The sequence below is a fragment of the Tachysurus fulvidraco genome, chromosome 1 (assembly GCF_022655615.1).
Source record: "Tachysurus fulvidraco isolate hzauxx_2018 chromosome 1, HZAU_PFXX_2.0, whole genome shotgun sequence".
In the NCBI taxonomy this organism is placed as follows: Eukaryota; Metazoa; Chordata; class Actinopteri; order Siluriformes; family Bagridae; genus Tachysurus; species Tachysurus fulvidraco.
In genome coordinates this window covers 41,432,659-41,450,420 of record NC_062518.1, presented here as the reverse complement: position 1 = coordinate 41,450,420, position 17,762 = coordinate 41,432,659, and the positions used below count along the sequence as shown (strand labels likewise).

At 42.6% G+C, this 17,762-nt stretch overlaps 1 protein-coding gene and 1 long non-coding RNA gene across 3 annotated transcripts; both read left to right on the top strand.

The window, feature by feature from the left end:
- The first annotated feature begins 2,805 nt into the window (after window positions 1-2,805).
- On the top strand, window positions 2,806-11,921 carry vangl2 (VANGL planar cell polarity protein 2). 2 transcript variants are annotated; one of them, XM_027148260.2, is made up of 7 exons: window positions 2,806-3,061; window positions 4,332-4,449; window positions 5,830-6,080; window positions 7,193-7,326; window positions 8,459-8,594; window positions 8,762-9,005; window positions 9,422-11,921. In XM_027148260.2, exons 1-7 carry the CDS (start codon window positions 2,991-2,993, stop codon window positions 9,680-9,682), a joined length of 1,215 nt encoding a protein of 404 aa, XP_027004061.1. In that variant the 5' UTR covers window positions 2,806-2,990; the 3' UTR covers window positions 9,683-11,921. The 2 variants fall into 2 exon arrangements, with proteins under 2 accessions (XP_027004061.1, XP_047675293.1); XM_047819337.1 differs by having other exon boundaries at window positions 5,830-6,437.
- A 4,535-nt stretch (window positions 11,922-16,456) lies between these two features.
- Window positions 16,457-17,540, top strand: LOC125146015. The gene is made up of 2 exons (XR_007144524.1): window positions 16,457-16,885; window positions 16,977-17,540. It is a non-coding gene; the product is annotated as an uncharacterized LOC125146015 (long non-coding RNA).
- Window positions 17,541-17,762: the final 222 nt, after the last annotated feature.

Below are 17,762 nucleotides of genomic sequence, written 5' to 3'. Positions count from 1 at the left end.
CGTGGCCTAATGGTTAGAGAGTCTGACTTGTAACCCGAAGGTTGTGGGTTCGAGTCTCGGGCCAGCCACAACTGAGGTGCCCGTGAGCAAGGCACCAAACCCCCCAACTGCTCCCCGGGCGCCGCAGCATAAATGGCTGCCCACTGCTCCGGGTGTGTGTTCATGGTGTGTGTGTGTTCATTGCTGTGTGTGTGCACTTTGGATGGGTTAAATGCAGAGAACAAATTCTGAGTATGGGTCACCGTACTTAGCCATATGTCACTTCACTTCACTTCACTTCACTTCAAATGGAAAGGGTTCACGGATCCGGTACTGTCTGATCTGTTTGCAGGTTGATTCTCTCCTGAAATGTCCAGAGTTCATTCACGTCCAACACGTCGAAGCTGTGAATGCAAATCGTTACAATGCTAAACACACACAAGACTTGATCAGTTTCTTTCAAGGTACAACGATACGTAAGGTTCTGATATTGACGTCGTATCGATAATGCGATCAAGACAAACCAAATCTTTATTTATAAATCTTAGAGGCAGATTTTGTATCATTTAATATAACTATGTATACATAGTTATATTAAATGATACAAAATCTGCCTCTAAGATTTTTTATATATATGTCTAAACTTCTACATTATCATTAAAATGAATACAGGGTTGTTTGCCTGTATTCTGTGATTAAAATCTTTTTAAAAACGCTGTTACTTGGTGTTACGCGACACTTTAGATTGATGGGCGGCACGTGTTGAGAATCTGCCCTCGACAAATGGTGTCCCTGACTTGTCTGATCAGCTTTGCAAACAATTCCTGACGTTTGTGTGCGTCTGTCTGCAGAAATCTGTGCATGCGCGTGGGAGTGAGGGGAAAAAAAAGATTTTCTTAACAGGAAACCTCGTCTTTCTCACATGAAACATATTTGGTTCAAAGAGAAAACCGAGACAGTAATGAAAAGAGCAGTTCTTCAATTAGGTGATCTGATCAGAAATCCTTATGACCTTCAAGTCTGTTTCTTCAAGTGTCTTTAGGTTATTTACTGCTGTCTCGCATGCACTCGACCACATACACAAATGGATCACTGTGACATTTCTGTCTCCTGAATGCAGAAGGCCTGTGTGGTCAAAGGTCACATGACCAAAGAACCATTGCCTCCATGCCATTCCCAGCTCCTGTACCCCCTCATTCATTCCCATGGTAACAGCCAAGCTCGGTAACCCCAGATACCACAGCCGATGCCTGGGGAATGTGTGTGTATGTGAGAGAGAGAATGATGAGACCTTGCTATGAAAGCGTGGGTTGGAAACCTCCAGACTTTCTGAATTTTGCTCTTCTTGGCTCAGATATTAGTTGTTGCTTTAAAGTGAGTAATATTATACCTTTTTAAGCTTTTTTATTTTTTAGGCTTTGCTCAGACAGGTAACGTCTGGATGTATTCGTATGTGAATGCAGCACTGAAGTCATAAACCTGATTTGTAGGCTTTGTGAATGCCTGGATAAGTTTGTTGTTGTTCACACTATTGTGTCGCTGTTAGAGTTTCACAATGTGCTGCGAGTTGATGAAATTGTTTCCTTCTGGGGACTTTTTCTTTGTTTCGGTCGCAACCCCTCGGCTCTCCAGAGCAATTCCATGCGTTGTAACAACAAAGTATCTGAGCTTTTTACTTGCTCTGGTTTTTGCAACATTATTAAATCTGTTCGATATTTGAAGTCTGGTACAAACCAAAATGTGTTTCTATCCGTCCGGAGTGTAGCCATGTTATTACTTTTTAATATTGGCTCCGGTGGCATTATTGATGTTTACACCACACTGATATTGGGGTGAAGGCTTGCAACAACATACAGAGCAGGAGAGACCAAATTGTACATTTATTTGCGATCTCTCACACCAATTGGAGGATCTGCTGTGATATAAAGTCTCATGTTTACTAACCATGTTAAAAATGGTAGCTAAAGTAATATAATAACTCAGTGCATTCATTATATCGCTCTAACAACATTCTACATGCCACAACCTTTATGGCATCTCATACAGAAGATATCCAAATCTGTCCTCGATACCGAAAAATATTAATCCGTCTCTAAAATTGTTCGACCATCAGCAAAATTCATTGAGGAATATTTTTTTGATACGTTTTTGTCTGGCAGGTTACTGTGACTTAAGCCGAGTCTGGAGGCTATTAGTTTTTGCAGAGTAAGCAGTGATTTGTGAAAGTAGTTGTAAGATTTACAAATCGCTTTAGACTCCTATAATTATTTATTCACTACGTTACTTTATAGGGTTACATTATGTGTTTCGAAACATACAGTTGACCAGGTAACACATCTGAACATACCTTAAGTGCAGAGTCGAGAGCTCTGGGATACCGTAACTGAAGGAAAACTAAGTGATTGAAGCCATGCATGAAGATGAAGCAGGAGAGCTGTAAGAGGAGATGATCCAGAAAAGCAATGACTTGAGATGCTTCGTGTAAGTCGTTAGATGGATTAAGTGAGGAACCTCCAATAGAAAGTGTTTTGTTACCTGGCGAGTGTAGACTTATATAAGCGTCTGGAGCGAGATGTCGGTACTGTGCGACAGCCCTGAAGGCAGGAAGCTATAAGGAGCTGTTGTGTTTACATGTTTGGGCAGGTTGAAGATTTTCCATGCTTCCACATTTTAAGCCAATTATCCCACCCAGACATCTCGACTGTGTTCCGCGTGACTGTGAATTTATTCATCATATTTTATTTAATTTTTTTTTACTGACTTGGGCCTGTTTATACATTTTGTGAATCAAAGCTAAACTGCACTTGTGTTTTATTCCCCACACAGATCAGTCCTCCCTCATCTCTCCAGCCTCCAAAATAGATTCTCTCAGGAGTAAGGTTGAGCTGCTGAAGCTGCCGCTTGCTCTCTCGTCCAAATCCATCTCTGAGCGTAAAACCCAGCTGGCCGGGGCAACAGAGCGTCACAGGGGCGGAGCTGGGGTCCACAAACCCCGCCTACCGGCCCCAGACATGGACAACGAGTCGCAGTACTCAGGCTATTCCTACAAGTCGTCACATTCCCGTAGCTCTCGAAAGCACAGGTTTGTACACACACACCCACCTAGAGCACTAACATTCTTCCTGTTTGTAGCGAAGATGATTATCTCGGAAAACACTGTTTTAAGTCTCAGGAGCAGATCATGACGTTATAAGGCTTGTAGTGAAGTCTGTAGTTTCTCTGGACTTCTGTTTATTCAAGTACAGTAGATCTGATGTATATAACAAATCTAATAATAATAACACAATCCAGAGTAAACAATACAGGCAATTTGAACAATATCATTTCAGAAATGACTACATACATACTCTTAAGAAATGAGTCACAAACAAACAGCAAAAATCACACTACGTTTATAAACCTCGTTTATTACACGCACCTGCACTAAACTCTCAGGAGTTCTACTTTCTTTCCTTTCCCACCACCTTAGTCTATGTATGTATTTATATATTTATTTTTAAATATAGAGCTTTGGTTGGTAATTTTTAATGAGATGTTTGATGGAGCGCTTCGGTACATGTCGTGTTGTTAATTTGGACATGAACCGAAGCGCACGACACCTAAAGGTCATGATTTCTGTTTGATGCCGTGGTGCTGGACTTCACTTGATGTAAAATGCATGAAGGACTTTTACAGGGCGGTGCACGGGGATCAGGACGACATCCTGCAAAAACAAACAAACAAACAGCCGTGCGGATTTAAAAAATCACAGATTTTGAAAACGGAATCACACTTTCATGAAGAGGCAGAAGGTTTCCGTATGAAGGTTATTTTCTCTGTGACGGAAACATGACGTAAAACCGATTCCGCTTTGTCGTTTATAGTCGAAACCACTTGTTCAGCTCGAAACCAGTACGTTTCACTGGTGTTTCTAAGATCTGTCACTAGTGTGGGATGGAGGAGCGGGTTAGTGTGCGAGACACCACGTAAAGTAAACCAGAAACAAAGAGCACCACAGCTTTTTATTAATAAACTGATCATCTCTTCATGTACACACACCCTCACGTTTTCTCCTTCACCTGACACTTATGCAAAATGACTTCCAATTGAAACCCGCGATGCATCGTGCATTGCAATTATTGCATAATTTATCATTTGTTGTTTATTCTTTTCCGTGCGTTTCTAAGGAGAAGTTTCTATTTAATATGTACCATTTAAATGAAAATATCTAAGTGTTACACAAATAAAAGATTTGGATATTTATTTATTTCCCACTCCAAGATTTTCTCTCGTGCAGTCACACAATGACATGTTTTAAGTTTTTGTGGTTTTTTTTTTCTCTCTTCCTCTTTTCCTGTTTTGTGACGTCACAGGGATCGGAGAGACAGACACCGCTCTAAGAGCAGAGACAGCAGAGGGGACAAATCGGTCACTATCCAGGCTCCCGGAGAGCCGCTGCTGGACACAGAGTCCACTCGTGGAGATGACCGAGTGAGTGCGCTTTACACTCTGTACTGACATGAAAAATACACAACCGCAAACACACAACCTGGTCGTAGCTTAATAATCTGTGGCCCTCTAACATAAACCTGTCTGTATTACTGAGGATGAGACTTGAATTTAAAAACGCTTACAGGTTCCTTTCACTGCTGCATCGTTTACGGCTTTCATGGTGTGTGTTCTTTGCTCTTTGAGCTTCTTGAGGAAGAAACACGTAAATCACGTGATGTGGCGTCGGTGTGATTCCCGGTGAAACGCAGCTCATTAACAATGTTCAATGATTTTTATTTATTTATTTATTTATTTATTTATTTATTTATTTATAGATTTAAACGACAACAAAAAGATGGTAGTGACAGTTATCTATTTTTTATTGAATTTATTTTACTTTATTTGTTTTTGGTTTTTTTTTTAATTCTACAAACCTCCCCGCGAAGATTTTTATTTTTATCGACTAAAAAGTATGTCACAACTATACACCTAGTTTAGGTCAATAAGCTTCTTTTCTATTGCTAAATAACTCGCAATATTGTGGTGGTTTCATGTCACTGATGTCGCTTATGTGTAATATTGTAAACCACAGTGGAAATAAGACTCAGCAAACAGATCGTTTCAAACATGTGAATCCTGTTGCTTTGTGAGCAAATCAGCATGAAGGCAACGCCTGAAATGTCGAGAGTTTTTGTTAGTTTTTAATTCATTTCTCAGAAACACAGTGAAAAGAGGAAATACAGAAAGTTGGCAAGTGCACAGAGAAAGCACAAAAAGAGATGAAATAATGTATAAATAAGCTTCTTATCGTCTTTATCTAGTAGAAGTTTTTTTTTTTTTTTTTTTTTTTTTTGGTTTGTGCTGCCACCAAGAGTGTGATTTGAGATTTAAAGCAAATAATAAAAGCAGTATAACAGAGTGATTATTTGAGCAAGCTCTGCTTCTCTCGGCACAAGACCGGCAGTGATGGTGTGTGTGAACAGATATGGGAACATGAGACGAGGACCTTTAGAACTGAGAGCAGTTTATTTTGCTTCATGTCAAGTTCATCACCGTGAACCTGAACCCAGTTAAAGGAAACAAAAGGGTGGGCTGTGCTTTGTTTCCTGTAGGAATCCTGTTACGTACACGCCTTTCACATTTGGCCATTTTTTTAAAGCAGGCTAATAAATCTCCTTACACTACGCCCAGAAATGTTTAATAAATGTGTACGTTTTTCTTCTTTTGGGATGATTTAATTTTTCCCTCCCCTGTCTCTGTCTGTCTCTTTCTCTTGCCTCTGTCTCTCTCTCCTCATGTCTGTCTCTCTCTCTTTCTCTCCTCCTCTCTCTCTCTCTCTCTCTCTCTCTCTCTCTCTCTCTCTCTCTCTCTCTCTCGCAGGATGATAACTGGGGTGAGACCACTACAGTGGTGACTGGAACATCTGAGCACAGCGTGTCCAATGAGGACCTGACACGGGCATCTAAAGAGCTGGAGGACTCGTCTCCTCTTCAGTGCAAGCGTTTTGCGGGGCCGATTCTGAGCGGAGTGCTGGGTCTTTTCGCTCTGCTCACACCTCTCGCCTTCCTGCTGCTGCCTCAGGCGCTGTGGCGGGACTCACTGGAGCCATGTGGCACGCCGTGTGAAGGCCTGTACGTCTCTCTCGCCTTCAAGCTGCTGGTGCTGGCCATCTCGACGTGGGCTTTGTTCCTGAGGGCGCCGCGTGCCACCCTGCCCCGATTCTTTGTCTTCCGCTGCCTGCTGCTGGCACTTGTCTTCCTCTTTGTGGCTTCCTACTGGCTGTTTTATGGCGTGCGTGTGCTGGAGCCTCAGGAGCGGGATTACCGCGGCATTGTGGGATACGCTGTCTCCCTGGTGGACGCGCTGCTCTTCATTCAGTACTTGGCACTGGTGCTGCTCGAGGTGCGACACCTGAGGCCCGCCTTCTGTCTCAAGGTGGTGCGCACTACTGATGGAGCCAGCCGCTTTTACAACATTGGCCATCTTAGGTACGTGTCTGTCTGCGCCGCTGTCCTTTCTGTCTGCGCCGCTGTCCTTTCTGTCTGCGCCGCTGTCCTTTCTGTCTGCGCCGCTGTCCTTTCTGTCTGCGCCGCTGTCCTTTCTGTCTGCGCCGCTGTCCTTTCTGTCTGCGCCGCTGTCCTTTCTGTCTGCGCCGCTGTCCTTTCTGTCTGCGCCGCTGTCCTTTCTGTCTGCGCCGCTGTCCTTTCTGTCTGCGCCGCTGTCCTTTCTGTCTGCGCCGCTGTCCTTTCTGTCTGCGCCGCTGTCCTTTCTGTCTGTGTGTATCGCTGTCCTTTCTGTCTGTGTGTATCGCTGTCTGTCTGTCTGTATTAAACACTGTAGTTACTCGTTAGCTAAACAAACACTCGTATTGCTTGTTTTAAACCACAATCTTCTTTGTTTGGTGTGAATTCCAGATGTTCGCTCCTATAACTCTACACACCCACAGTTTTGTGTACATCCACTTCAGTGTTACATTGTCATGGAAGTACAGATAGCAGACTGCATCCCAATCTCTAAAAAAAAAAATTATTAGAGCAAAAATTTGGATTGCAATACCGTTTTTGACCACTGGGGGGAGTATATAACAACACTACTGTAAAGTCTCCTTACTTGTGTGGTTTTGTTATAAACTTGTAACTTAATAGTAAGACAGTGATGAATCTGTTGATGATGATTATGATGACATTATTATTTTATTGATTTTTTTTTTCTTTATTTTTCTTTATTATTTTGTGTGTTCCAGCATCCAGCGAGCTGCAGTGTGGGTGTTGGATCAGTACTACAGCGACTTCCCCGTCTATAATCCAGCTCTCTTAAACCTGCCCAAGTCCATCCTCTCCAAAAAGATGTCCGGCTTCAAGGTGTACTCCCTTGAAGGTAAGCTACCCAACAGATCGTGTCACCTATCGCTTAAATAAACTATCGCTTAAATATAAGCATGCATTCGAGCTGCTCTTTAAGAGCATTATTACAGAGAATTTAAAAGGAAGTTTTTCTCTTGACCTCACATCAGACAGTCAGGACATAATGAGGTAAAGCTCAGGAGAAAGAGTAGACTCTGTACCGTACAGGAGTAAGAGACTGTGCACTCTGCAGTAATTTATACTATTATTTCTAGAATAGTTTTGTCGACTGTGGTAATGTCGCCGATGTAGATTTGAGTGTACTCCGTTCTCGTCACACTGGTTTCCATGCACATCTTATTCTAATGCATAGTGACCGCTTTCTCCTTTTATTGTAAGCGCTTGTGACTGTGCAGGTTTGCGGGCGTTCACTAGTAGGTCACTAGCACAGCATGTACGTAGGTTGCGTCCACCTCTCACCGGTTGTGTCTCTTACTTCAACCCTTATTGCAAGCTTTATTTTATTATTCTGTGTTATTTACTCTCTTCCGTTTAATTTTGAGTGTGTAGAAGTGTCAAAGTGTTTCCTCAGGAGGAACAAGGGTTGAAACCTCTAATTACCAAAGAAAAAGAAGCTTGGTCTCGTAATAGTTTGGTTAGAACAGGATATATGAATACGGTTATTCCCCAGGGTCATTTTGCAGAAGTGGTACAACGCGATCGTTAAACATGACTATAATAATTATGATAATTCCCAGTACCTCATGGTTTATTAAAAGAAGAAATAAGTCTCACTTCATTTTATACTTTATCAGTAAGATACCATGATTCCTGAGATGATGATGTATGTGGTTTGAAACAGCTATTTCAGGACTTGTTTGGCTTCCGTTATACTAAGCTGATCTGATACAGCTTTTTAACCACGAGAGCAGAATGTGTAGCTTGTGTTTTATACTGAATACGCAATAAAGAAAGAACACTGTGACATCGGCATATTAATAGTATGTTAATAGTGTATATAGCATATTAATGGTGTTCTTTAAGGAATCATTTACTTGACGAGTGTTCATTGTGTGTGCAGCTCTGTCACTCGGTTCATTGACACAAATTTAACTGTGAATGTGTGTGGTTGTGGTTGTGTTCGTGCGTGTGTGTGTGTGTAACAGAAAACAGCACCAACAACTCTACCGGCCAATCGCGAGCGATGATTGCAGCGGCCGCACGCAGACGAGACAACTCCCATAATGAGTATTACTACGAGGAGGCCGAGATGGAGCGCCGCATCCGTAAACGCAAGGCCAGGTGAGGGTCGGCCGCCCCCCCTGACCCGACACCCCCCTCCCACCCCCAAATCCATGACTGCAACTGGTCACCTCATAATCCAATCAATGAATGTCACTTTTGAGTGAAAAACTTTAATCAGCCCTGGATCAGAGTAATTTTACGCTCTTTGTGTTCGTCTCTGTTAGGCTGGTGGTGGCCGTAGAGGAAGCGTTCACACACATCAGGCGACTCCAGGAGGACGAGGCGGCTGTTACCCCTAAGCACCCGCGCGAGGTGATGGACCCCCGTGAAGCTGCCCAGGCCATCTTTGCACCAATGGCACGCGCCATGCAGAAGTACCTCCGTACCACGCGTCAGCAGCCGTACCACAGCATGGAGAGCATTATCTCACACCTTCAGTTCTGCATCACACACAACATGACACCCAAAGTGAGTCGAAATCATCACGCTATCACGACACGACACACAAAAGCGGAACTAACAGGGTCAGAATGAGCAGCTAATATGACTGAATAGTCCTCATACCAGTCCTGGGTATTTGATCAGGTCTGACTCTAATAAATATAAAGAAATGATTTTTAATTCTAGATTTAAAACTAGCCAGCTATATGTTTGCATCTCCTCCATAAATTTGGTGGCATCGCAGATCAGTTTGTCATTGGCTGTGTTCATCATATAATTCAACATTATGATCTAAGTCTCCAAGGTTATGTTGTCCACTATTAGGTCAATGTGACGGGATTAGAGAGACATAGAGAGACAGAGCGCTGTAATACTGTCAGTATTTATTCTTTATGCACATTGGAAAATTGTGAAAGCTGAGCATTGTTCTTCCTGTGCTTCAGGCCTTTTTGGAGCGTTACCTGTCAACCGGCCCTACCATGCAGTATCAGCGGGAGAATGGCAGGGGGCGACAGTGGACGCTTGTCAGTGAAGAACCTGTGACGTCAGCTCTGCGTCAGGGCCTCGTGTTCTCGCTCCGTCGTCTCGACTTCTCCCTTGTTGTCACAGTGACGGCGCTTCCATTCCTTACTCTCGGGGAAGAGTTCATCGACCCCAAGAGCCACAAGTTTGTTATGAGGCTGCAGTCTGAGACGTCGGTGTAGAAAGAGGTACAGAGAAGACCTCGCTAGGAAAGAGGAAGAAGGCTCAGATGATTCGGAGAAAGAAAGAACCACTTCTTTTTACCTATTTTTATATCACTGAGCCTTTTTTTATTCGTCCGTTTTTGTTTTTTGTTTTAATATATTCAGAAATGGTTTGGACTGAACAGTTCTTGCGCATTTCAAACTGAAAGACTGTTGGCATTCACGTCTCTACGACCATGACACGGTCAGCGTGCAGCGCTAAGTCCTTTTAGGAGGTGTCGCATAGTAAGGCGTTTTTTGTGCAACGCCGATATCTCACTTCACCAAAAGTGCAACCGTCAGTTATTCTTGATAATCACAAGTCAAGTTTTTAGTTTAGCTTTTTTCACTGAACATAATTAAACCAACCCTAAAGCAGATTGGTTTGTGTCTTTTAGAACACAATAAAACCTGTCTGTTTGTTTAGCAGAAATAAAGAAAATCACAATAGCCACCTGAGCACAGAGAACATAGACTTGGTATTAAACACAAATTAATCATTGTACTAATCTTTCATTTTAAAAGGTTTTGCACATTGTGTACAGAGTTTTACTCTCTTTCTAGGTCCAAATATCCAGAACACATCACACATGTCTAAGACTACAGCTCTGTGCTTTGGACCAGTTAAACTCCCCAATTCTAGACACTACATCCTGACATTTGCATTACTTCATCTAGTCTTTTTAGAGTCAAACCGCTTCCCAACTGCAGCCACACGTAGTTATTCTGAGAGTGAACCGAAAGTCTCAGACCAGCACGTCCTCGTGCGCTTAAAGAATAACAGCGAGGAGGAGAATGTACTGGGATTTTATTCAGCTAGACTAAACACTGTAAGTTATGGAAGTGCACCGTTTAGAGTTGAGTCATTTAAGTCCGAAAATGCTGCAGGTTGCTCATATCAGCATTGTAATAAACACTGAGTGGAAAAAAATAAAAGCAGAACCAAAGCTTTGGATGAAGAACACTTTCTCCTGCAGTTTAAAAAAAAAAAGGGGGGGGGGGTATTTCAGGAAACACTAAACATCATTTAGCATCAGTCAATTGCTGCTTCGTAAACCTCACGTTTAGCCTTGTTACACTACTGTAATTAAAACTCTGCACTGTGCTTTATTACATCATACAGTCATCTTTCCAATCAATGTTTACTACGTGTTTACTTTTCTGAGCTGAAAACATATTTCTGTAGTACGTGTGTGTGTGTAAATAGGAACCTGCAACACTAGGGCTTGTGAAAAGCTTCCTCTTTCTCGTGAATGTGTCCAATGGTTGTTAGTTACCTCCGGGATGTTAGCACTGTCACTGTGTTAGCATTATGCAAGGGAGATCATGCTAACAGGACTGTGTTAGCATTCACTCATAAGATCTGTTCATTTTTTTGTTTTAAGGTGAACTGTTTGTTTCTTTGTTTTATTTCTGTGTTCTATAAATGATCAAGAGGCCTTTTAAATGTTAATTTGTTTACAAAAAAAACCTTGCTTCATGGACCAGTATAGTAATGATTCCAGAGTAAGGAAGGAAATTTTGTGAAATTTCCAACGTCATGACATTGTGATCATCTATCCGGGGGAAACATTGTTCAGATCTACAGCTTGTCATAAGAATCAGACAGGAACTATATACTTCATGTGTAGGATGTGAGTGCATGCCTTCTGTACACACATTGTGGTTTGACACAAAGTTCCCCCATCTTTTGCCTTACGATTCAAACCGAGCTCTTTGAGTCTTATGTAGCGATTCCCTCGGCCTTCAGCACATGCTACTCTCTCCTTTTGTTTATTATAATACTTTTTTTGGCAGCTGTAAACTTTTCTCCCTTTTTTGTAGATAAATCAAACCTTTTTTTTATTTTATTTGTATTTTTTTTTTATTCTAAATCGAACAAAAAGTCATGAACGCTACAGGAGACTGAAAGTTTTATTACATGTAGGTTGTTTTTAATTGAACCTCCGAGTTGTTCTTTAGGCCTAATGCATGCACATAGCTAATGAAGTTTTGTAACATTTTGTACTTCATCATGTTCTTTTAAAGTGAAGCTAAGCCTTTAACTTTGTTTTTATTTTCCAAAAAAAAGAGAAAAAGCTGAAAAATACAGTGTTGTAAAGAGATTTGTAGATTTGTTATTGTGTGAAGCTTTTTTCTATTATTATTATTATTATTTTGATAATTTTTAGAACTAAAAAAATGTTACAGGCTTTTTAATAAATGATTTCAACTTGGATTACAATACAGTATTCATTCTTCTTATTTTTTTTTTAATAAATGGACCCAAAATTAGCTGTAAGTATCTGTCAAAAAAGGAGATTTCTGAATGTGTCTCTTCGTAGTTTTGTTTCTGTTGTGAAAGTGAGTTGGGGCTCTAGCAGGGGATGTGGTGTATAAAACTGGTGGTTTCTCTTGCGATGGTTCACCATGGACAAAAGTCACCGTGATCTCTTCAGCAGTACCATTTTGTAACAACGGTGTAGCTCAAGTAGCTGTAAACAAATCGATGGCTACCTTTAAGGCACATACTGTAGTGTACTTTTTGATTGTCAGTTCAATTTTATCTGTATAGCGCTTTTAACAATGAACATATCCCTGATGAGTCAATATTTCAACCATATATAGCTGTTGTGGTACACAGTGAAATGAGACAACGTTTCTCTCTAGATACATAACTTGCAACCTAGTGCAAAGACCAAATCAATAAATGTTATTTTTATTTAGTATTGATATTGCATTAATATTTTGTTCGTGCTATCAACTCTGGTAATAAGAATAGTGACATTTCACTGCTTTTGGTTGCCGCCGTTATAGATAAACCCCTCCAGCTCTGACTGCGCGTGCACGCTGCGCGTATCTGTGCTTCTCCGTAGAGCGTGCAGACGTGCGTAATGCAATCTAGCAGCAGTGACTCACCAAACCTCCCTTATTACAGTCGCACACATTTCTTCTGATTTTATTTTAGTAACGAGTAACGAAGTGGAAATATAACAGAGTAAAAGTATACATTTTATCTAGGAAATGTAGTGCAGTAAAAGTGAAAGTTGACATAAAATTAAATAGCGAAGTAAAGTACAGATACGTGACATTTCTACTTAAGTACGGTAACAAAGTATTTTTACTCCATTACATTATAACACTGTCCCTGCGTCCTACTGCCGCTCCGCCATCTTAGACACATCTAATATGAGCAAGTCTGAGGTGACAAGTTAAAACTCCCTTAGATGGTATTGTCTTACTGTGTAACTCCCCCCCCCGTGACTTTTTACTCTAACCACACACGTCAGTTTAACCGGAAGCAGACGTCAGTTCCACGGCAATGAAAATGGTTTCACACCCTTTTTTGTTGCCTCCAATTTATTCAGTGCTAACATGGGCATCTAAATTCAGACACATACCAAACTTTTCCCTAAGTTTAATGGATATTCGGCTGATACATTTACAATCCGTTTGTAGAGCAAACTATACAAAGAGCATTTTCTAATTACTATTACAAATAATTGCAAACTCTAAAGGTTTATATCCAAAAAAATAAATATTCTCAAGTCAAGAAGCTTTTATTGTCATTTCAACCATATATAGCTGTTGCACTACACAGTGACATGTGTAAAGTAATTTAAATTTTTGTTATTGTGTGAAGCTTTTTTTGTATTATTTTTATTTATTTATTTATTATGGATTACAATTCAGTATTATTATTTTAAATAGCTGTATGTTCCATCAAAAACAAGTTGAGAAACAATCAATAGAAGTGTTTTAGTAGTTCTTGCTATGAACTCAGCACTGGGGATGTGGTTGCCTAAGGCTTACGGTGTTGGACCACAAATTGGACTTGTGTTTGCCCACCAAGCTGCCACTGCTGGGCCCCTGACCAAGGCCTTTTAACCCTCGATTGCTCTGGTGTATATAAATGAGTTAAAATGTAAGGCACTCTGGATAAGGGTGTCTACATGGCTGTGTGATTTTATGTACCTGTTAACAAAGGTGTAGCTCAAGCAGTTGTACAGGAATTAAATGGGAGGTGTGCATACTTTTTGCCATGTGGTCTACATTTATGATATAGAAGCAGACTTCACAGATACATGTGGTTAGAAAATGGTGTTGGAGAATGACAAAGCATTTAAAGGTCAAAACTCAGAAGGCATTTCCTTATTTTTACACACATCACAAATTAATTCCATTAAAACATGGGCACCTAAATTTAGACATATACAAACTTTTTTCCCCTCATGAAGCTCACTTTTGCCCACTTTGCACCTCTGTGTGGGATTTTGAGTCAGTGAGTAAATGGCACTCTGAAGGTCATCTGTTTGAATGTTGAATGTGTTTGTAGGACAGAAGCACGGCCCACAAAGGTCCAGAGTTAGGAAGGCAGTCTGTGTTATCCGGTGGTTCACGGTGGAAGCGCGGCCCACAAAGTCCAGAGTATTGGGATGAAAGGCAGTCGGTGTAATACCCAGCGGAGTGCTTAGGAGAAGCACAAAGCTGAACACGAACACGGGAGTGTAGAGGAATGAACAGCCAAACCATGGATAATAACTGACGGTGAGTGGAGGTGAGAGAGGGGATTATATATGGTGGTTCATGAAAGTGAAATGAGAGTCAGGTGTGTGCAATTAGTAAGCCGGCGAGCTGCTCTGTGCGGGCGGGGCACGCACGGGAGAAGTGTCAAAGAGCTCCCTGACACCACCCTGCCCCAGGGGTGGCACCGGACACCCTGACCCTGCAACGAGGACAACCCCTAGCCTCGGGCACTGGGCAGCGCGGTTGGGCAGCATGGAACTCCGCCAGCAGACTTGGGTCCAGCACGTCCTGCCGGGCCACCCATGACCGATCCTCCAAGCTGTAACCCTCCCAGTCTACCAGATATTCGAGGCGACCCCCACACTGTCTGGAGTCCAGACTTCCTGCACCGCCAGGCTGAGCCACGACTTTCGGCTGGACGGGTGCCACGGGGTCACCTGGAGGGCGAGAGACAGGCGAGACACAAGGTTTAAGCAAGGACACGTGAAAGGTGGGGTGTATGCGGTACCTTGACGGCAGCTCCAGCCGGTATGAAACGTCGCTGATCTGCCTGGTGATCCTGAAAGGCCCAATGAACTTGGGGCTAAGCTTATGGCTCGGCAGCTTCATCTGCAGGTCCTTAGTGGAGAGCCACACCCCATCCCCGGGGCGGTAATGAGGAGACTCTAGACGCCGAGCGTCAGCGTGCCGGCAGGTGTTGCGGAGAGCCCGGCGCAGCTGGGTGTGTGCCGACTCCCAGACCCGGTGGCTCTCCCAGTACCAGGTGTCCAACAATGGTACATCGTTAGGCTCATCCGACCATGGGAACAGAGGCAGCTGGAACCACAGCACGCATTGGAAATGGGTGAGGCCCGTGGCATCCTGGCGGAGCGAGTTCTGAGCATATTCCACCCAGGGCAAGTAATGAGCCCAATCCCCCTGATCCTGGCTGCAGTAAGTCCTCAAATATCGGTTCAGCTCCTGAATCTTACGTTACACCTGGCCGTTGGACTGCCTGACGTCAGATTCACCGATACCCCTAGGAGCTGGAAGAAAGCCCGCCAAACCCGAGACGTGAACTGGGGACCATGGTCTGAAACTATTTCCTCCGGGAGACCAAAGTTCCTCAACACATGGTGGAACAGGGCCTCGGCAGTTTTAAGGGCTGTGGGCAGGCCCTTCAGAGTCACCAAGCGGCATGCCTTGGAGAAGCAGTCCACCGCTACCAAGATGCATGTGTTACCTCCTGACTGTGGCAGGTTGGTCATGAAGTCTATCCCTAGGTGTGACCAGGGGCGCTGAGGTACGCGAAGCGGCACCAACTTGCCGATGGGCAGGTGGCATGGTACCTTTGCCATGGCGCAGGTGGCACACTCCTGGACGTAGCGGGTCACCTCCTCTGCCATCCTCGGCCACCAGTAATGCGCCTGAAGGAGCTGGACTGTCCTCCTCTCTCCCGGGTGGCCCGTGCCCGGTCCCTCGTGGACTGACTGGATTAACCCACAATGGCAGGAGGTGGGGACAAAGACACGTCCCTCTGGGCGCCCTCCGGGGGCGGGCTCCTGGATGGAGGCAACTCGGATTTCGCTGTCCATGTCCCAGACAATAGGCCCCATGACGATCGAAGGAGGAAAGATGGGGTCTGGATCACTGGGTTCCTCAGGCCTGAATACCCGGGACAGAGCATTGGCCTTACCGTTAAGCGCCCCCGCTCGGTAGGTAACCTGGAACTGAGTGAAGAAAAGAGCCCAGCGAGCCTGCCTGGGATTGAGTCTCCGGGCCTCCTGCAAGTACTGGAGATTCTTGTGGTCAGTGACCACGGTAAACTGGTGCTCTGTGCCCTCTAACCAGTGTCTCCACTCTTCCAGGGCAAGTTTTATCTCCAGTAACTCACGATTTCCGATGTCGTAGTTCTGTTCCGCCGCCGAGAGCTTGTGTGAGAAGAAGGCGATTGGATGGAGCTGTGGTGGGGTGCCTGACCACTGAGAGAGAGCGGCCCCCACCCCAGGCGAGGAGGCATCTACCTCAACCACAAAGGGCCTCCGGGGGTCTGGATGACGTAACACGGGGGCGGAGCAGAAGTGCTGGCGGAGCACCTTGAATGCCCCCTGGGCCTAGTGAGAAATATTGGAGTCAGTTGTCTGTTATTGCATTTTAAAAATATTGATGAAGACTTGTTTCACCTTTAGCAGCTTGACTGCAAGTAAAGAAAAAAAAGTTAAGAATTTAATTTTGATGATAAGGTGTAGAATAAGCATGACACCAATTTTGAGTAAAATAAGCACAAGTTATAGTTTATTTAAAGTAATACAGAACAGAGAATCATGCTGAGTGATTACTAAAGATTTACTAAGGCTTGTATTTCAAGCATGAACACTTTATTTATGAGCGCTCTACAGTCAACAAACTGTCTATATGCTGTGACTAACCTGCCAGGTTCCAGATAAAAGTGCAAATATTAACAGTCCTAATGTTCAGTTAAATGTTAGAGAAATGGCTGTATGTTGATAAAGAAAGTAACATCTTAAGTTGTACACATTTTTGTCATGTACGTCCAATACATTAATGCTTTATATATGATTTTTATAGATGGAAAAGCTCCAACATCTGTACTGAAGCTCCTCAGCAGTGTAGCAACAGCCTCCCTGTATGTGCTGGTGACCATCATTCTGGCAGTGAAATGTTACAGAGCTCGAGGTAAGAACAGTGTTCTTCATTAGACATAAAATTAAACCCTAACATTATATAAGAGGCTAATTGGTAGTGTTCATAATTATGTATTTTTCAGCTGAACCCGATGAGGACAACAGACCATACAGAGTGATAGAAGCTGAAACGTCTTTCTGAGTCTCAGGTTATAACATTATCTAAAACGTCCGTCTTTTAAATAACAGCAGGTTCCAGTGCAACAGAGAACACATACATACATGTCATGATGTAGTAATGACTGGTTGTGAGGCTTTAATTTCTCTAAAAGTGTTAAGGATTTTTTATTGAGTGATTTCATTACTTGATATACTGTATTTTTACCGTATTTTTCTAGCTATATGGTATAGTTTGTTTTAATTGAATAATAATTTTAAGAATATAGACAGCATTTACACAATGTAGCATTTATATAATTGAATAAAGCTTTTTTTCTTTCATTTTTAAGTACTGTAAATACTTGGGCAAAAGAGTTTTGTTAAAAGATTTTTTGAATGTGACTGAATTTTGATTCAGTGTTTTACCTCATTTTGTTTTTGCCTGCATCTGTTTTTGTTGATCACCTTACACTTTCCTGTTTGTTGACTTTGATTCCATATTAAGTTTTGTACATTTTGCTTGAGCTGTTCCTAATAAACCATCCACTTGCATCCTCTCTGACTCTGCCTTCTTATGTGGCACAAATAATTTGTGATTGTTATAATAAATGAATAACTAAATAAATTATTCTTGCTGTACAATGTATATACAGTGGTGTGAAAGTGTTGACCCCTTCCATTTTTTATTTGCACATTGTAACACTTAAAGTTTCAGATCATCAAACATATTTAAATATTAAAATAAGAAACACATTTAATCGTTTTCTTTT